Source organism: Nestor notabilis, unplaced genomic scaffold, assembly GCF_000696875.1.
Source record: "Nestor notabilis isolate BGI_N333 unplaced genomic scaffold, ASM69687v1 scaffold12928, whole genome shotgun sequence".
NCBI classification, from domain to species: Eukaryota; Metazoa; Chordata; class Aves; order Psittaciformes; family Psittacidae; genus Nestor; species Nestor notabilis.
Window position 1 is genome coordinate 17,626 of NW_009941558.1, and position 20,711 is coordinate 38,336.

General features: G+C 43.3%; 1 protein-coding gene across 1 annotated transcript; it reads right to left on the reverse strand.

Moving 5' to 3' along the window:
* Positions 1-19,522: 19,522 nt before the first annotated feature.
* Positions 19,523-19,904, reverse strand: LOC104410717 (transmembrane protein 178B-like; the record flags this gene model as incomplete). The annotated part of the gene is made up of 1 exon (XM_010020968.1): positions 19,523-19,904. A coding segment is annotated over exon 1 (382 nt), but the record flags the coding sequence as incomplete, so codon positions are not given.
* Between the last annotated feature and the right edge of the window lie 807 nt (positions 19,905-20,711).

Below are 20,711 nucleotides of genomic sequence, written 5' to 3' on the forward strand. Positions count from 1 at the left end.
AAAAGCTATGTGTGATCCTCAGCACATTGCCCTGGGCTAACTCCAGGGAACACAATTCTCTCAAAGCCCAGCTGCAGACATGAGAGCTTACTTAAGACTACTTTAAAATGCAAATTACACCAGCATGCTCATCATGTTCCTATGGATCCACTAACACAGAAATATGCACAGTCCAGAAGTATCCATGATCTGAGGACACTCACCAGAGCCAGGACCCTGAGAGTTGAGAGTAAAAATCCCAGCTAAGGGTCCATCCTGATCTTACACAACAAAGAACAGCCAATCAGCATGGATTTGTTTTGATTTTTTTATGCTTTTCTTGATTTAAATCAGAACCCCTAACCTCGTTTTAATATGGAATTTCTACAAGCTCACCAGCAGAACAGCTGACAGACAGCCATGAATTGCAAGGATAAAAATACATCAGAGGGCTGTGGTGGTCAAAGCTGATACAGTAAATGATTACCCTGACAGATTATTTCTCAGTGAAGCATTCTGTAGAAGCAGTCTGAACATTGGTTATTCCAGGTAGCAAGGAAAGTAAAAAGGGACCATGATTACTCTCACAGAATGATTTTGGCAACCTGAGCCTGTTCTGTTGTATTGGTGCCACCCACAGTGCCAGACCCGTGTCGATGTCCCAGGGCTTACACGCAGGGCAAAGTTACACAGACCCTATGGAAACAGCCATCACCAAAGCAGAAGCAGTTCTCCCAAGGCAGCAAGAGCCCACACAGAGGACACGCAGGGGGTCACAGTCTGCACAAGGAGGGAGTGTGTGGCCGCTTCCCTCCATGTGGCACAGAGAACAGGAGGTATCAGGCAGTGCAAAGTGGAGCCTTCAAGCCAATCTTCCTCTGTAAATCACCCCACAACCATGGCTGTGGAAGACCTACAAATGTGAGCCCCCAAGGGCAAGGCCAGCAAGGGGACATGCGCAGGCACTGGTGCTGCCTGAAGGCTGACCTGTCTGTATTGGTATGTAACCCTGCCCCTGCCTCCCCTTCCCCTTCCCCTTCCCTTGCTTCTTGTACCTAGGCAAAGCCACAGAGACCACAGTCTCCTGGAGGTCTTGACCCTGGCCTAAACTCCTTTGAAGGGGTTAATTCCAACCCCTCTTGGCTCTTGGATCCTCTCACACACTCCTCTGGACACACACCCTGTGCTAGTAACAACCTCCTAGCAAAGCTGTATGCTTTGATACAGACTACACTCTGCCCGTGATGGCAGAAGGGGCATGTTCAGTTATCTGTCCTTTCCCATGATGGAAACAAGCTGATCCCTGATGTATTTTCACAAGAGCTGTGTCCCATCTAATTTTAAATGTCACTTATAATAGCTGGTTTTTCTTCCCCAAACAACTTTCGCAGCTCTGCAGTTGAAGCCATCTGAAACCACAAGATTGGAGTTTGAATGGCCCTTGATATTATCATCCGGCCAAGCCATAGCTCTACTCCTCAGCCACCGTTTTCCCTTTCCATTGTTCACTGAGATGTATGTGCAAATCCAGAGGAACCAGTTAGTCAGACGCAGTGAAGCTATCAAACATACTGCTTCTCTTCCTCAGCAGAAGAAGCTTCACTAAAGCTGGGGGAATATCTAGGTAGCTGCAGCCAGTAGCAGGATTCTTGGGCCTCCACAATGCATGACGAAGCTGTCACCAAAGCAATAGAGCAGTACCGAGAACTTGAAAAATGCAAAGATAGTAGTATACACAGTGAGGAGGACTTGTTTTATTATGAATTATTCCCAGCATACCACAGTATGCTCTTGAGCCTCCTGAACTCACTGTCATGTGCAATGCTCGTATCCCCTTGGAGGAACTGCTGCATTATCCAAAAGCTCAATTACACAAACTTATTCAGGGTCCCTTATGATGTTTGGGCTATAAGGCTCATGATGTATATTGATTTGTCTTCTCCTCCTCCCTGCCCGCCTCAGGGCCTCCTCTCCCATTTCATGTACACTGGCTTCCTGGATTGCAGAGGGAATTGTCTCAAGGTCATACAAAGATGCTTCAGTATGGCTCAGCTATGAAAAATGTACATAGCCTAAAATATTGTTTAAAAGCAATAGACTGAAAATAATGCCTGTGGCCTGAAGGAGCCCTGGTTTATTTAAAATACAGGGGTATGTATGCACATTTTAAAAACTGCCTGTACTTCACCAGTTAAAACGATGAGAACAAATGAGTCTGTGACCTGTCAAGTGATCCTTTGTCCCTCCCAGCACAGTCCATAATCCTTCAGTTGTGATTATGCAAAGGAATATTACATTGATCCTGTAAAATATCTCTGATTGGATCAATGTTATTTTCTCTTGCATTGACAAGGTCTTACCAGAGAATGACTATAATTCCACTGCTAACACTGTCTTAGTGAAATCCCCCAATAAATCCTCCAAGCAGCACTGTTAGTAATACCTTTATTAGACTAACTAAACAAGATATTTATATGCAGGGCTTTCCAAAGGACTCTGGCTCCTGCTTCAGTTTCTGGAGGAAAACCTGATCAAAAGTGCTCTGCTGGAAGACTTGCCCCCAAGAAGGCTCCACACAGACATAGGTAGCAGGTAAAATTACCCCTTCAAGATTCACAAGGTTGGTCACAGATTTGCCCTTGTCCTGCCCATACTTCAGCAAGGACCCAAACGCATCTTCGGCAGAAAAAATTCATGGCAAGCCTGGTTCACAGGCAGGATTGGAGTTCAGGGTCCCCCCACACCTTCAACAAACATGCTATCACTACAGCAGTTTGCTAACAGTCAAAGGGGAAACACGGTCTTTGCGTACCTGCTCTCATTTCAGTATTTGTTCAAGGCCAAATCCTGGCCTTCATACTCAACAGAAGACGTGCTCCCCTTCTCGGCACTGCTGTCTCTGCTCACCACGGCTTCCCTTCTCCTCCACTCTTGCCCTTGTCTCTCTCTGTTAGTCTCCTCTAATTTTGTCTCAATTTGCTTTTTTAACACGTCTCCAAGCTTTCAGTCACACTAGTTTCATTCCCACACTGACCTCCCCCTCATCAGTGAGGTTGAATTGTCACCTTCTGGCTTGAAACACAATGCTCCAGTGAGATGAACGGCACACTCCAATGCACCTCGCTAAGTCATTTTCTTCAGGCTGCCTGAGTGCCCAGGAACTCACTGTATCTCTGCTTTCCCTTCCTTCACTTCAATAGAGTTATCACTAAAGCCATAGGAGCTACAAACATACCTCTGTCTTACCTTCCTAAATCTTTAAATAGAAACATAAGGATCATTAATAAACAAAGTACAGTGTCTAACATAAAACTCAAGCACAGCTGAAAGACCAGCAAATACAGCCATACATCAATTACCAGATGAAAAAGCTACAAAAGGCAGTTTGTCAACAGAAAAATAGCAAACAAACAGCATAACAGACAACACGCCTTCTTAAATCCTTTGAAACCAGGTTGGCATCTGTGATTGGTTATACTCTGGTTTTATATGTTTCATGAGAAAACTTTCTCCATATTCTTTACAGCAATACACTGAAATGTCAGAGAAGTCACTTCCCAACTCCCAGGTCTTAGAAATAAAGAAAAAATAATTGATATTGTTCCTGAAAAGGAACAGCCTGACAGTAAAAGAAATTGTTAATGAGTACAGAAAGAACCACTGACCACTTTCCTTCGTCCACGTCCAGATTTTTACATGTTGCCTCTATCTTATGGTTCAAATATCTGCACACCGGATGTCTAAACTGTGATGTCAACTTTGAAGGTCATTGCCATAGCTGTGATGGATAGCAAAACTTTCTCATATGTAAACTTAAACTCAGGATCACTGACCTGCCTTAAGGGGTAGATTCTGTGACAAATGCTACAGCTGTGAAATTGCACTGTACAGGCAGCCCAGTCTGCCCACCCTGATGGCCTTGGTTAACACATTGTCACATCAGTGGGGTCAAAGATGCATGAGACAAGCTCAAAGACTCCCATCTGTTCACCAACCAGGCTCCACCAAGTGTACCAGAAAGTTTCTGTTGCCTCTCCCAGCGCCATGCAGAATGATATGCTCCTACTTTGGAGGAGGGGTGCAAGTCAAACGGCATTTTGGCACAGATCAAAACCCTGGAAAGAAGGTGTTGAAATGAGTGGAGAAGCGCTTGCATCTGATCTACACGTGTCAGGACCAAGTCCTACCTCCCTTGGCGTAAACTGCCACCAGGATGGATAGAAATGGAGCAATTTGTGCCCTCTGAGAGACAGACAGCTAGATCTCATTTCAAAACATGGACCCTAGAAACATGCAGAGAAATATAATCACAAGGAGAATGAAAAATCTTGTTCCTCAGAAGAACTATTTCAGTGCCTAACTCACATGCCCAAGATGAACATTCAACCAACTTCATTTTCTAGGTGGCAGATACAATGTACCATCCCACCACAGCAATCAGGTGCAGGTCACCTCAAATTGTTGGTCCAGGAACTCCCAAAATTACATGAACTACATTCAAAGGGAGGAGAATCTTTAAAGAAGACATGTTCTTCCACTCGTCCCAATGACACCAACCAAAATCTGCACCCTGACTGAAGTGTGGGAACACTACTAAATGGGCACCACGATCCCTTGGTTGGCAGCAGGTGAAGCAGAGCTTGGGACCAAAGACTTGCCAACTTTCTGCTAAGAGAAATCCTACTTCTTTCCCCTTTCTCTCTCCTTGTACTTGAATTCTCAGAGACGTGCACAGGAAAAGAAGTTCATGAACTCTTCAGTGCTGAAGAGTTCATCTGCTCCTGCTGCTTATTCTTCATTTGAAGACATTGACAATGCAATTAGTTGCTGTTTCACAGGCAGGATGCTAACAGTAACTGATGAACAAGAGGGTGAAAGAGCTGCCAGCAGTTCCGATGTGGCACAGAGTGCAGGGGGAACCAGTAAGGACAGGACAGGGTTCCTAACTGCAGGGATAAGAGGGAAAGTTGTCTCGCAGTCACACAGGCAGCAACACAGGCAGAGGACCTCACATCCAGCTGCTCCTAGGTACATGACATGCCCACAGAGGCAGCTCCAGCAACCTCCAGACTCCCTCCCTCAGTCTCTGCCACCACCCATTCCAGTTCAACAAGAGCAGAACAGGGCTGCTCTTCATAAGGCTGTGGTCATTCCTCAACAAAAGTAGAAAACAAAAATTCCTTCTATGATCTACCCTAGACACAACCCTCCAGGTACTCAGGCACAGAGCTGGGTAGCAGTTTCTTCCAGTAACATAGAAGGAAGCTTTGCTACTCAGTCTCAGGCAAGCTTCCATGAACATCCAGGCAGGCAGAGCATTCCAGCTTGCCTTGCTCCATAGTGATTGATGGAGCCCTACTTCCGCCTTTTCTGGGAGCTGAACTATACCTCAAAAGGCTATCCCAGATGATGCTTTCCAACCTTTAGAGCTGTGGAGCTTTTCTGTTCCCTTAACACCTTTCCCCAAAACTTTTGTGAGAGTTATGGTCTGCTGCTGCACACACAAGTGAACAAAGCTCAGGATTGGATGCCTTTAGCCCTCATAAGCTGGTGGAACCTGTGGCAAAATCCCTCCCACTATAAGGGAACTCACCCAGCATCACCAGCCAAATGGCTGAACAGTTTGTGAACTGAAATACACACGATAATTTAAATATGTGCAAATACAAGTTTAATTCCTCTGCTGCCAGCCACCCCGGACATTTAAATATAGCACAAAAATTCTCTTGTATTTTATACAAACTATTCTAATGACGAAGTTGCAGGCTCTGCATTCTCCTGGCTTGTGAATGCAAATGGTTGAGAACCGAACAGGCCTTTGCTGTTGTTGAGCTAAGGCAATATGAAATGAAAGCAGACAAGAGAGCCAGGGAACCGTAGTAACTGCATTACCTAAAGGAAAGCTATGTAAAACGTGCATTAAGTGCGTACAGTTCTCATTCTCAGTCCTTCCTGGATGTGTGGGGTGTCACAGGAAGAAAACAAAGTGCAGCTTGTATCTAGGTAAAAGAGACAAAGCAGCTAGAATGGAGCAGCTGGATTTGTCTTGGGTCCCTTCCCTCTCACCAGACACCCATGGCTGGTATTAGACGGCCCAGTGACAAACACTTTTTCCATGAGGTCCTGCTTGATACAGAGCTGCATATGCTCTTCCTTGGGGGAAAAAAAGAGGAATTAGTAGTAATAATAAATTAATCTTTCACAGTCCTATGGCATGTTTCACAAGGACACAGCACTTGAAAGGACCATGTTCATTTTTCTTGTACAGCAGGCATATATATCATAGGATCATAGAATAATTTAAGTTGGAAAAAAAAGTTGATATCATTGATTCCACCCTCCAGCACTGCCAATTCCACCAGTAAACCATGTCCCCTAAGCACCACATCTATAGGTCTTTTAAATACCTCCAGGGATGGTGACTCCACCTCTCCCCTGGGCAGCCCGGAAAAATTGGTGAACAACTTTTTCTTAATATGCCAACTAAACCTCCCCTGGTGCAACCTGAGACCATTTCCTCTTTTTACTTGGGAGACGAGATCAACACCCACCTCACTATAAGCTCCTTTCAGGCAGTTGTAGGCCAATAAGGTCTCCCCTGAGCCTCCTTTTCTCCAGGCTAAACAACTTCACTTTTCTCAGCCACTCTTCATAAGACTTGCAAGACATCCACTCATGGCCTTCACACACATTGTTTTCCCTGCTAATGTTGTCCTTATTTTAAAAACATCTTCCCCCTCTCCTGTGTTTAACCCCATTTCTTCTGGACAACAATCGTATTTGTACAATAGATTTTCTTTCTTCTCACACTAGTAACACTACTCTGGACCTGCTTTGAATTTATCTTTCTCAGAGGTTGTTGACAAGAATAGCAAAGATTGTAAGAAAGAAGGTTTAATTAACACCTTGCCCATGACTTTAATATTTTTCTACTTGAAATAACTGGCCAGCTCTTGTTCTTCAATCACATCTGCCTTTCTCCTCGTCATGGCTCCACCACTCTCTGTTTGTACTTCAGGATAGGTGCACCTTAAAGAACCCCTTGTCACCATTGAGATGTGCTCTGTGATCACATCTCAACTGCACGTTGGGTGAGATTCAGGTATGCACTTTTCCCACCTTGTAATGAAACCCACTGCAGTACCTGGGCAAGCCAAGCCATCTGAGCCCCAACCTCCTCATAGCCTGGATGTCTGGGGAATCAGAATTCCAGTGTGCCACACAGAGGATATTTGCCCAACGATATAAACAAATCCTCCAGTACCAAAAGTTCACACTGAAAGAAACTTCACATCTTTTCTATTACCCAATCCTCAATATTACCCAGTTCCTCAAATACAGTTCGGGTCTTCTTCTTCTTGGCAATGTCTCATTCTTGTGGCAGCAACAAATGTCTTAAGTTCACTCCTTTGTGCCCAGCCCAATGGGAGCTGTCACCTCTCCTTACAGACCCTGCTCCAATATCATTAATGACATTATTAAACAAGGTTGGTCCCCTACTTCAGAAACTCTACTGTTGACCTTCACCTTGATATTCCCTCTCTCAGCACTTGTTGCTTTCCTTTGGTCAGTTCCTTAAACACAAGGTAAATTGTATACTAATTACCTTAACATTGTATCAAACCTTTTCCTTAGGGGCAGAATACAAAACCCTTTACCAAAATCCCAATAACTTAGGTATAAGGCATTTCCTTGTCCCAAAACCTAATTATCTCCCTAGCAAAATACAACAGGGTAGTTTGGCACACTTCAAATAGAAAAACATATGTTGCGTGTTTATTTCATTTCCCCTGTGTATTTAATTAGTATTTCCTTTAGAACTTACTTTAAACTCTGCTTGGTTTTATTACGATCAAACTAAAAGGTCCACTGTGGCCCAGACAACTTTTACTCCTTTCTTTAAATATAGATTTGCTACTTTTCATTCCTAATGTACCATCCTAATTAGACAGATATATTGAAAATCCTTTTTACTGGACTTGCAATGTCACATGCCACATCTTTCAGAAGCCTGAGATGGAAAGTATCCAACTTCCCAATTTGAGCCCATTAAGCTATTTGAGTTTTTCCATTTCCCCTGTTCCTGTTAGCTGACTCCTTTGTCTCTCTGATCAGTGCAACATTCTTCCCTGTCTCTTTAACCATTATGGGATATCGTATGAGCAGAACTGGGTAATCTTGAGGACTGGTGAAAAGAAAAGGGCTGAAATTTAACACAAAACACTGGCTCATGCAGTTAGGGACTAACAATGGGGAGTTTCTTTTCAATGTGAACTTTTGTCCTGCATTGTTGGGCAACTGGTCTCTGTGTAAAACAGGGATAATTCACTCTTCCTCTATGGTTAAAGATCAAGAAGTACAGTACTCAGATACTCTCTCCTAAGTACCCAAGACAAAGCAATGCAATTGGACCATCAGCTGCCATAAATCAGTATCACCCCTTCAAAGTCAGTGTAATGACCTGAATTTACACCTTTAACATCTGTCTACGAAATGGTTTTGTTTCTTTGTTTCATTGTTTGTTGTTTCTGTTATAATATTTATGTCATTAAATGACCACTCAGCAGAAAGCAAAAGTATCTACATTATAAAGGCTCTTTTGTATATTCAGAGATTAATGGAGACACAGAGACAAGCACCATACATTCATATTTAAGCAGAAAGATCTTTTCAAATAGCTTCTGCTACCCATTAAAATTAGCATAATTGTTCTATCCTATTAGAAAGTCTAGAAATACATTTATGAAGCTTTTCTTGAAATGTCTGCTGTTAAAACTCAAAACCAGCGAAAGGTCTCAGAATTCAATGAGGGCTGTCAGAAAAGATTTTCAGTTACTTTCACTCAGTCTGGTGGGATATCTAAATGGGACACAATTTGTTGCATACATGGACATATTGGAACCTCTGTTTACAGTGTTTCAGCTTGCATTTTGAACAAGAAGGTCAGACACTTACTTACACTGAGTAGAGGTGGCACAGGGGCATGAAGGGGTTTCAAAGCCTGAGCACACTCCCTGTCATCTGACGAGATGCTGATAATCACCCAGCTCAGGACATGTAGTTTCCTTCTCAGCACTGACTGCAGAGTTCCCCCAGGAACGACTGAGGTAGTGCTGCTGGAAAAAGCAGATGGGGATACTGGAAGATCCTCTCAGCTCTGCTTTAAGGAGGTGTAAGTGCCATTTTTCTGCTTCTCTGGCTCCCCCTAAGCACACAAGGCTACTGCAGCTTGTCCCAGGGTTACATCTTTGCTGTAAACCGTGTAAGCTGCTCTAGGTGGCCCTGCCTTGGCAGGGGGTTGGACTGGACGATCTCCAGAGGTCCCTTCCAACCCTAATGATTCTGTGATCTTCACTGAAGTCAGAAACAGGAATGGGCACAGACAATAGCAGGCCACTCAGTAAGGAGAAATCTGACTATGAGCCCAGCAGAGCAGTACCTGGCATGCGCCGGATTGGTCTGAGCAGTTCCTTCTGAGCCAGGACTCCCTGGCTGGCCTGACATTTATTGGAGAGACCGCAGCACTTTTAGGTGCAGGTGTGCTGGCATGGGTGTACAACAGGCTGAAAAGACCTCTTCCATAAAAGCCCCTCAGCTCTCTAAATACCTTTCTCCATCTCCCCTCCCCCCGCTTTCTAGAAAATATCCTGAATTTGTGGTTAATATTCATTTATGCGCACTGGAGGTTCAAGTTCATACTGGGCCCTGTGCTCTCCCCACTTCCTCCTGCTCCACTTCTTGAATCATCCCCTGGTATCTTTCTGAAACAAACAACTGCTACAACCTTCACACTAAGGCCAAACAGTGTGATGCTTGGGCTTTCAGTCACCTCAGATCATTGGTATTAAGGACTTCTTGCCTCCTGTCAGTCTTCTATCACCGTCTTTATCATTTACTTCCTTTCTCCACATGCTGATTTATCCATGCTGCACCCTCTCATACATAGTCCTTTTTGCCCTGCATCTCCCTATCTGCTCCTGCCCTGCTATCCCTAATCCCAACTGATCCATACCAGTTGGTCTCCACAATGTCTCGCACAACAGAATATCTCTAACAGGAACCCTGCTGCCTGGCTTTCTCCACTATAAATGTATTGTTCCTCCATTCAGTTCTGCTCATTTCCTAGGCTTACTACTCCAGCTCAGCTCAGTTAAATCTCAGACTCATAGTCGTAGTCACCTCTTTGTCACATTTGGCTCATTCCTGAGACCCTCCCATCTCCTCCAGCCCCCACTTCAGCTGTTACACAGGATTTCATCCAGTTCTTCCACAAGAAAAAAGACGAACTATGATCTTCCTCTTCCAGTACATTTGCCTTCTGTTTCCTCTTCCCCTCCTACAACTCCTTCCTCATTCTTCTCTCCCATAGATGAAAAACGTCCTTCCTTCATTTCTTTTTTTTTGCCACAGAGCCAGTCTTATCCTATCTCCTGACTTTCCTTAGGGCCATTCTTGTCATCTTGTTCTCTCTTCTCCTTGGCCTCTCGCACCCCTCTGTCTCTTAACTGTCGTAACACAAGTACTATTCAACCTTTTTCCTTTTAAAATATTCTCGTCATAAAACATTCTTTTATCTTAAAACATCTATTTTCCTCTCCAAATACCGTGTCTTTTTCTTTCCTCCCTTTCATCACCCATCTCTCTGAATACACCAGGATCAAACACCTCCTGTATTCTCCCCAACACTGGTTCAGTGCAGCTTCTTCTCCCCTGCAACTGCTGCTGCCAAAGTCTCTGCTTAACATACCAGGCAAACTTCAGCATAGTCTGAATACTCTGTTCTCATCTGCTGCAGCATGATGGCTACCTTCAGTAATGTCCTGTACTGTTTTAACCTGAAATGTTCATTCTTCAGCTACCATGACATTACTCACTTCTTTTGCACCAACTTTGAATCTGCTCCTTTTGCGTGTCCTCCAGAAGACACTTTGCTGCTTCTAGCTCTTCTGGAAGTTCATAGGGCTTTTCTCTCTCTGTATTTTACTCCTTAGTAATTTCTATCACAAACATAGATTACACTACCATCTGCACACAGCAGTTTTCAGATCACTCCTCTAACACAAACTTGTCTCCCTGGGTCCATACCCACAGTCTCTCTAACATTCCTCATAGGCATACAGATATTAAACTGAGATTATCATAGCTAAAACAGAGTTCTTAATGTTCTTCTCCCTTCTTTACTATATGCTTACTCCAGTAATTTCTCTCTCTTGATCATCATAGCCAACAGTTATTACTTTCCTTGTTGTTCTGGTAAACAACTGGAGCAACATCATCTCATGTCTCTCACTATGTCCATAGATCCAGGGCACGTCTAAGGTTTGTATATTCTTTCTCCATCCAGGCTCTCATTATCTCATGCCTTTATTACTGCAATATTTCTTTTTTTGACCTTTACAAATGTGATCTTGCCCTCCATGTATTCATTCAGGATGCTGCTAGAAATATTGCTTTCCTAACACATCACACTGACCACGTCATTTCTTTTAACAGCTGTAGATTGATGTACCAGCATCTACCTCATTAGTGTAATCTACTTGTCTTCATTAAGGAAATGTCAGCTTCTTCCTACAGTCAACCAAAGAGGTCAATCCCCTCACCTACTTATTAATTTTTCAAGCAGATGTGACCCATGATTTTTCTGGTGCCATCCTTCAATCTGTGAAAGACCATTTTGTAAACATCTGCACCTCTTATTCATAGAATCATAGAATAGTTAAGGTTGGAAAGGACCTTAAGATCATCTCGTCCCAACCCCCCTGCCATGGGCAGGGTCACCTCGCACTAAACCGTGTTGCCCAAGGCTCTGTCCAGCCTGGCCTTGAACACCTCCAGGGATGGAGCATTCACAACTTCCTTGGGCAACCCATCCCAGTGCCTCACCACCCTCACAGTAAAGAACTTCTTCCTTACATCTAACCTAAACTTCCCCTGTTTAAGCTTGAAGCCATTACCCCTTGTCCTACCACTACAGTCCCTAATGAAGAGTCCCTCCCCAGCATCCTCATAGGCCTCCTTCAGATACTGGAAGGCTGCTCTGAGGTCTCCATGCAGCCTTCTCTTTTCCAGGCTGAACAGCCCCAGCTTTCTCAGCCTGTCTTCATGTGGGAGGTGCTCCAGGTGTTCCCTTATCACACTCATGGCCCTCCTCTGGACTTGCTCCAACAGCTCCATGTCCTTTTTATGTTGAGGACACCAGAACTGGACACAATACTCCAAGTGAGGTCTCACAAGAGCAAAGAAGAGGGGCATTATCCTTTACAACTCTTCTAGGAATCCCACATTTCGTGGTGCTTACAGAAATGTAGTCAGCCTGCTGGTGTTTCAAAACCACTGCCAGTCACACTGAACAAAATTACCTTGTCATCCCCTTGTACTCTCTCATAAGGCTGCATTACTCGCCAATATTTAAAGCACAGCAACATGCCAAAAGGATGGGGACATTTCTCTGATCCATGATTTCTGATCCATGATTAAGGCTCATAAATCCTATGGTAGAATGCTAACTGGTATTAATAATAATGAACAAAATCCCTTTTCTACTGCTACTGAGCTAAGGTACGAGAGATTAAGTGACTTGCCTCAGGTCGTGAAGAAAGACATGGCAGAGCCTGGACTGAATTCTGGCTTTGTAAGCCCTGCCCTAACTGCAGTAGTACCTTTCTTCCATCTATTTTGGTAGTTTTCTACAAAAGATTATTATTTCAGCAGGCTCAGCTGGGCAATCCTGAATATTTATTTGTGGAAGAATTATGCTTTATGAGAAAGAAAATGGGGAAATTTCCATTTTATAGTCTGATTTCTCTCCTGTAGAGAAAATATGTTTAGTTTATATTCTTTTCTTTTAAGTGGATTCTATTCTGAATGGTCTGTTAAGGGCACTTGGATTCCAGAATCCACATTATTTATTTATTCCTTAAAAATTAAAAAACACCATCTTGTTTCTTTCTTTTGCTCTTAAGGAGCTGAGTTTCTACTCAAGGGTTCCAGCAACACTTTGTTAGCAATGAACCATTAAGTAACTTACATTATAAATGATTGTCATTATTTTTGCAGAACCTACAAAACATGAAGTCTTCTCCCTCATTTACTGGCTCTGCAATAGTTAATGAATTCATTCCACTCTTGAAGTTATTCTGAGTGCACAGAAAGACTTTTTCAATGAGAAAAAGCAATATCAATTTAAACTTTTATTGCTGGAGATGACAAAATAGTTTAGATCATTTCACCTCTAAGTAAAATAATTTTCCTATTTTTATTTTTACAGTAAACAGAACACATCCGCACTCATATTAAATCTTTCCTCCACACTTCTTAAGAAGTTTTAAGGCAATAGGCAGAAAGGATAAAAATGCTGAGATTTCTAAAAAGGATTTGGATGCTCAATTAAATGAACAGGAATTAAGCATGCAGTCCTGCAGGCAGCTCTGCAAATACCAGTTTCTCTTGAGAAGGGCATGATCCCATCATTTTTATTCTGGCAAAATTTCCATTTGTCTTCACTGGCAATTTGGCTTGAAAGCCAACAGCTTGATTGAAATTTGCCCTTTAAAACAGCATGATTAAAACCAGTTGCAGCTCTGTTAAATTACATATATGTTCTTAGTATTTTTAGCAGATATATATTATCAAACCAATTATCTCAGATGTGTCAGAGGAACGTGTCAGGTTCTCATTACTTGTGGTAAAGACACTTTTTAATTAATTGCTATTTAAGTTTGATGCAATTAAAATATTAAAATTGCTTATTTAAAATATGAGGGGCCAAATCCTCCTGGCACTCACATGCATGAAACACCAGTGATTTCATCCACTAAATGATTTTAGAAAATCTCTGAACAAGAGCATGCCTTTGCTGTATCTTAGAAACATGCAGTTGTTTGACTTCCAGTCTACATCAATAGACTAAGAATAATCACAGCATCGAAAATGGTGAAGGCTAAATACCTGGGTAGCCTAAGATTCAACTCAAAGGCTGTCTACTTCTTTCATTTCACTGGATCCCTCCAGCAGAATTCTGCTGTGACAGAAGGGAGCACAGACCTGGCATTGGCCTTTCTATCCAGGGACAATTTAAAGCTCAAAGGAAACACCAAAGGCCTGAATTTGCTGCGTCACCATATTAAATAAAACATTTACTATTGACTTTACTAGAATCAGAATCAAGACTTCAATAAAGTTCCTTTTACAATGAGTCCATTTGGAAAATAGTTCGGATTTCACGCGCACATTTTAAACAAATCATTTGGGCTCTTTAATGTATGAAGGCTACATGAAGAAATGGGGGTCCTGGTTTACTTGGCAAAACCAGTGCATTTTAAAAGTCAGATCTGCAGCACTGCAAGGTACTGACGTAGTTTTATGAAAATAAATATTTTTACTCCTGGAGTAGAGGCTGCAAGTAGCCTCTTTTCAGGCTTTTCCAATTGCGTAGAAATAATCCCTAGTGACAGCCGGAGTGGTCCTGTTAAGCCTTTCTTCCTCAGTTGTGCGGTGCGTCTGACTAACCAAAACAGAGAATGCTTTCATCCCAGAAATCCTGCATATTATTTGGGGTGGAGGTAGGCTGCACAGGAATTACTTGCCTTTTTTATTCCCCCAATGGTGACATGGGCTGAGTATACTCACAATAAAATATTTTAAAAATGGGATTTACTGTGATTTCTGTGGATCTTAGGAAGGAAAGAAGAGGGATTGAAGTAATAAGGTCACTGATATTTTTTTTTATTATTTAATAAAATTGGATTCCAATGGCAGGCAGCAGAGCCCCATCCAGACCCAGACAGGTTTAACTGGCAGCCTTCCAAAAGCGAGATGAAAGGTCCTCTGAGTAGTAATTGTCTAAATGGAATAGACTTGGGTTACTGTGCAACTTCTTCATCTACTTTATTGTACCTTTATAATTAAATGATGTAAATCCTTTTCTTCCTTTCTTATTTTCCTCTCAACTAGCGCAGGAAAGCATCTGAGCAACATTGCCATAGGATGCAGACAGACTCTGTGGCTTCCAGGTTTTTTTCTGGGTCACTACAAGTCGTATACAAGGAGTTGTGAACCACTGGTTGTCAAAGCAGGACATACATAAAGTCTGCCTTCTCCCAGCCAGTGGACACTTACCTGCATCTCAGCTCTCTGCTTGCTTCATGGTGGAGGTGGCTGGGTCACTGGGATTTTTTGGTAGTGTGAGGGAATGCCACTTTTGTGAGAAACTCAGTGGTGAACAGGCAAACAGTGGATCTAATAGGGTATAGGGAACAGTATATTCAAAGGGGTCTTAAGCAGCAAGGGCTATTTTAATTCATGGAGGAGACTGGACAGACACCTGAGAATTTGAAGAAGCTCAGAGTATTGTACTAAGCAAATCCAGAGCCAGCATTTCCCGACTCTGCAAGGTCTTAGGGATCAAGAGAGAAACTCCAGTCCCAAGATGCTAAAAGACTTGATCAGGTGTGAAAGCAGAATCAAAGGATCAGCTTTGTAAGCTCTTTCTTTTTGATTTGGTGCTTTTCCTCAGTTCAAGTAGCCCATTTACAGGAATAAAGACTATTCAGGTGAGTAAAAGTTAGCAAGACAGGGCCCAGGGTTTGAACGTTCAACTCCAGTAATTGCTTTAATGACTGTAATTTCTGTTGATTCTGGTTTGATTTTTTTTTTTCATTCATGATAACAAAGAGAAGAGATTAACTGCCTGATTTTGATGCAGCTTTAGAATGTTCTTCAGGCCTCTGGTCTCATGCCTGCCTGCCTCTCCCTGAGTATGCTTACTTGTGACAATCTGGCTTAATTCATTGCCTATTTACCTAATTGCATTATTTTGAAATATGCTTCTGGGTTCTATGGGAATATTTAAAAAAAAAAAAAGGATATGCAAAATATAAATAGGACCACTTTATATGTGCACTAGTGTCTATTATATCTATCCATAAGGAATCTGAAGTGACATATCTCTCATTTTCCTAGCAAAATCCAACATAAAGGCTTTCATTTATTTCTAGAACGTAAAAACCAATAAACACAGAATAGAATTGCAGAAGTGACCCAGCCTATTCAGAAAGAGAACCGCTTTTCAAACCACTGGCATCAGAATACTGCTGAGTACCAAAGGGCCTGATCCTGCCACAAGCCATTGCCTACAGCTTGTATTAATTTCAGCAGAGTTCATAAGCATAATAACTGCAGGGTACTAGCAAAGCTAGCTAGGCTCTTAATGACCACTTTCTGTTATCCTTTGATAGACAAACTTACCATTCTCAATACTGGAAGTATTTGCCTTGGGAAAAATGTAGGATATGTCTCAAAAGAAATGGATCACTTAGATCCTGTCCAGGTTAAAAAAAAAATAAAAATAAATAAATCTTAATAGCATTTACATTCAATTACATATAGCATTATACACAATATTTGGGGCCAGAACCCGCATTAGCTTGTCCAGTTCCGGAAGAGGTGTGCTAGATTAAATTAACAGTTGGCAGAAGAAGGAGAGTAAAAGGCCTATGTACCAGTAACATCCTCTTTTATATGGTATTTGCCCTGGAGCTCATAAAAAGAGAGATTTCATCTGTGCAGCAATATGTACCCCAGTCCGGGTATTTGATTACTACAGGTAGGGAACATCTGCAGGTCTTCACATCTGCTCAGGGCATGCTCTGCTCAGTGCTCTGCCCTGCAACCTCTCAACTCCATGGAAGAAAAATACAGAAAAGCAAGGTGATGTTGTTGGGGTGAACCTAGAATACATGCCTCATTCTGAACTCACAGCTGTTCTCAACATCGGGCAGTGATCGCAAATGTACTTATTCCACTTCACTATACATCTGAGGTTCATAAAGAAACAGTCTAGTAGCAGCCATAGGTGGGAATAGGGCCACTAGTTGACTACCCATGTAAAGCTGGCTCCTTCTAATTCAATCATTCCAACATACGAGGATTTTTAACACACAAGTGTTTTGCATTACTTTTTAGTAAGGAGAGAGTAAAATCCATTAGTTCCTTTCAATCTGACAGAATGTAAAGTGGGCAAGCAATCCTGTATGTCCAGTTTTATTTCTGAGCAACTCAAACACTTTATTTTTATCAAATTGCCATTATAGTTGCTTTCTGTGTTTTAATCTGGAGATGCCAGTGGAAAACACTTCTATAGCATTAGTGTTACTGTGTGTGACTCTTCATCATGGCTGACAGTTACAGTATAGATAGATCCTCACTCCAAAAAGACCATCAAACGAACTACAGTATTGGTATTCAGTGTTATGAGTCTCCCTCCTTTAGCATTTCTCTCAAGGTACAATGAAGTTTGTTAAATGTGTACCAAAACACCTTCAAAGAAGGCAAGGAGTGATGACACACACACTGATATTTACACATACATCCTCCACGTGCACAATCTGCATTTCTGATCTTGGGGCAGCTACTCCATGAAGTGGCTACCTGTTCATCTGCAGGCACACATGTCCAGGAATACGTGTGCAGGAAGGCACGCTGTACCTGAGCCTGGGAATCCCTTCCTACCAGCTCGGTGCTGTATATTTAGAGTTAATTCACTACACACACACTCATTCACACACATAATATGAACACACACAGAAGGCCCTGCCTTAGCGGGGGGGGTCGACTAGATGATCTCCAGAGGACCATTCCAACCCTAAAAGTTCTGTGATTCCGTGATTACAGCAGGATCTTTGGAAGACTATCTCCTCCTGCATTTAACCACCTCAGCCTGAGTTGCCACATTTTCCCTATGGTTAACACTTATCAGAGCTGCTGCTACACTAACACAGTGCCAGGCAATTTCAGCAATTTCTGGCAGGAGAAGAGGATGTTCCTGAACCTAGGACAAGGCAGGCAGTGAAAGAGTCTCGCTTATTTCAAGATGCAAAACCTCTCTAACAACTGAAACTCCATTTGCAAAGGTGAGCTCTGGTGACATGTTTGCCCGCTATCAAGGTTGAAGTTCTTTGTTTATGCCCCGAGCACAGCGAGCACACGTGGCAGAGCAATCCAACCCTCTGCAGCCAGCCCAGCATGTCCGTACCCTCACCTAGACAGAGAGGAGGAATCCCTCTCTCGGCACTGAAACCAGCAGCAGGGTGCCAGGATGCTGCCAGGCTTTGGACACGTTTGCTTGTCCATTACGAATGGGACCAGAGCCACCAATTCTCTCCATAAAGGTCATTAAATAGCAACTAGACATTAAAGGTGACTAGTAACACAGTCAGGATCCCAACTAGAGATTTAAGTTCCCTGGTGCACCACCTGTTTGTACTGTTTCAGTGCAAGTCTATACCCTGCTACTCACCTCTACTGCTCACTTTTAAAACATATGGAACAAATTGTATACATTGGCTAACACATGTGAGAGTATATCCCTCATGAATAATTAGCTTTGAGCAATAATTCCGCCTGCAATGTCTGAAGAGGGAATTAGCACAAGCTATCAGGGGAGTTTGGGACAGAGAACACACTTAGAAAACAAATATTTTTAAATGGTGCACAGTATAAGAAGTACTGATTTCATTGCAATGGAAATAAACTAGTGGGGAATCATCTGAAAGCGACAGAAGAACCATGGGAGGGAAATGTTATGTTGTTGTATGGAGTAACCATGCTGTGGGTAGCAAAGATGCTGTCATCCTTTACTGAAACCCTCAGCATCCCACAAAAACACACATCTTTCATCGGCAGGATGTTTAAGCTGGGTTTTATGCATATCTCTCCTTCCCATACTTGGGCTTAAAGAAACATTGGAGGCAAACTGACCATCACCTTGAACTGGTACCTTGGGGGAAAAAACGAGAAAGAGGACCAAAAGACAAGAAGAAATATAGCACAAAAATGCTACAGGCAAACAGATGTATCTCCACCCCAAGAGAAATTTATTCCTTTCTAACACTCCTAATAAATTCATGTAATGTTTTGTAGACATTGAAAATATTCCAAAACATAGCTCAGTGTAAACAGCAAGCTGGGTTTCCTCCTGCTCTTTAGCATTTCTCTTTGTTTACTCTCCATTTGAGGATAGAAAAAGCCTACATGTGAGCACTGCAAATGGTGAATTTTGGGACTGATGGAGCATTCAGTTAAGGGAAGGATGAAATACAGACATATGTAGCCTCCAATAAAATAATACGTACTTTGCCTGAGTCATCAGGTTCAAACAAAATTTAAAAAAAACAATAATCCAATGCCTGTTTTATTAATACTTTTGATTTGTATGGGGAAAATAATCTGGTACCATGGTGATGGGCAGATTGTATTAAGCTTAGAGAGGCAGACACATGAGACAGACATTCTGGGGTGTGTCTGCTCTCACCCCCACTGCCTTCTTGCTCCCAAACCCCACATCTCAGCAATAGGGAACCCATGGGAATCTGGCCTAGCAGTGCTTCGGGAAGTGATGCCCAGCCAGGCCAGTTCACCCACCACAAGGAGAGGTACTTGGCTAGAGATGCCAGCTCCCATTTGCGAGCCCAAATGGCTCTGCTCAGCCTCTGCTCAGCTCAGGAGGGGCTGGCACATTCATTCGGTAAAAAAACCCAGCCCTTACCTTTGGCAATCAGCTCCTCCAGCTCTTGGTCAAACCCTTGTCGGTGGCATTTCCTCCAAAGCCCCATGTTGGTCGAGTTGTACTGTCTGTTGCACTCATCGACTGCGCTCATAGCAAAGATCTGCCTCCTGTTTCTTGCCAAGAGGAGTTTCCCTTCCCAACGGTCCAACCTAGACCTGCTGGCCCTGAGAGGCAGGTTGTTGTTGGAGTTATAAATGAAGCCAGGATCATTTCTCTTAGTGGTGATGCTCTTGCACCTCTCTCTGTGCTTCCTGGCATCAGTTTCATACCAATGGTCAGAGCAGATCGCCACAGCCAGCATGCCCAGGGCACACAGAGCTAAAGAGAGGCCAGCATACAGCAGTAACCTTCCAGCAGCCATACCTCAGCTTCACAGAAACACCATGGACATCTTCACAACAGGCAAAGCCCTTGAGCGAGAGACCACGCAAAAGCCTCTGGAGCAGCTGCTGGGTGTCACTTGGCAAAGGCTGCCTCAAACATCCCCAACTCCTGTGGCTCACATCCACGCTGCGGAGGGATGCTGAGAGCCCTACAAAGTTCTGCCCTGGAGGCAGTCCTGGAGTCTCATCTGCCTCTTCTGCTCTGCAGAGGAGAAACACAGCCTTCCACCTCCAAGGGGAGAGCGCCAGTGACCCACCCTCACAAAGAAGTCCCGCTCCCCTCGCCACAAGCACCCGAGTGATGGGGGCTGAAGGGATGTGTCCCCCAGGAGAGACCTGACAGCTACGGCTGATCAGTCCATTAATCTCTTTCAGTCTGGCCAGCTCAGGATGCAGAAGAGATGTCTTTCTTTCAGATCAGCAGGCTCACCACGGCATCATCACAGGACAGAAAAGTTCAACAGCTAGAGATCTCCCGCTTGCAGGCGGGCAGTTATCCTGGTTTCAGGAATGGGTGACTTGCCTTTTCTTTGTCAGTGGCTCAGCGAGAGCATCGTCATCTGCATGGTCTGGACGGTCGGTCACTTGCTTGGGTTTAAAGCGGGGTCGAAGGGGAGGGAGCAAGAGGAGGGGAGCAATCTGTTGTTGTTGCTGCTGCTGCTGCTGCTGTTTTGAATCGTGGCTACAACAGATCCTCCCCGGCTGTCTGTGGGAGCGCAGGCACGCACAGGTCTCTCCCTCCCTTAGCAGACTTCGCTGACAGTCACTGACATCTTGGCTCGCCT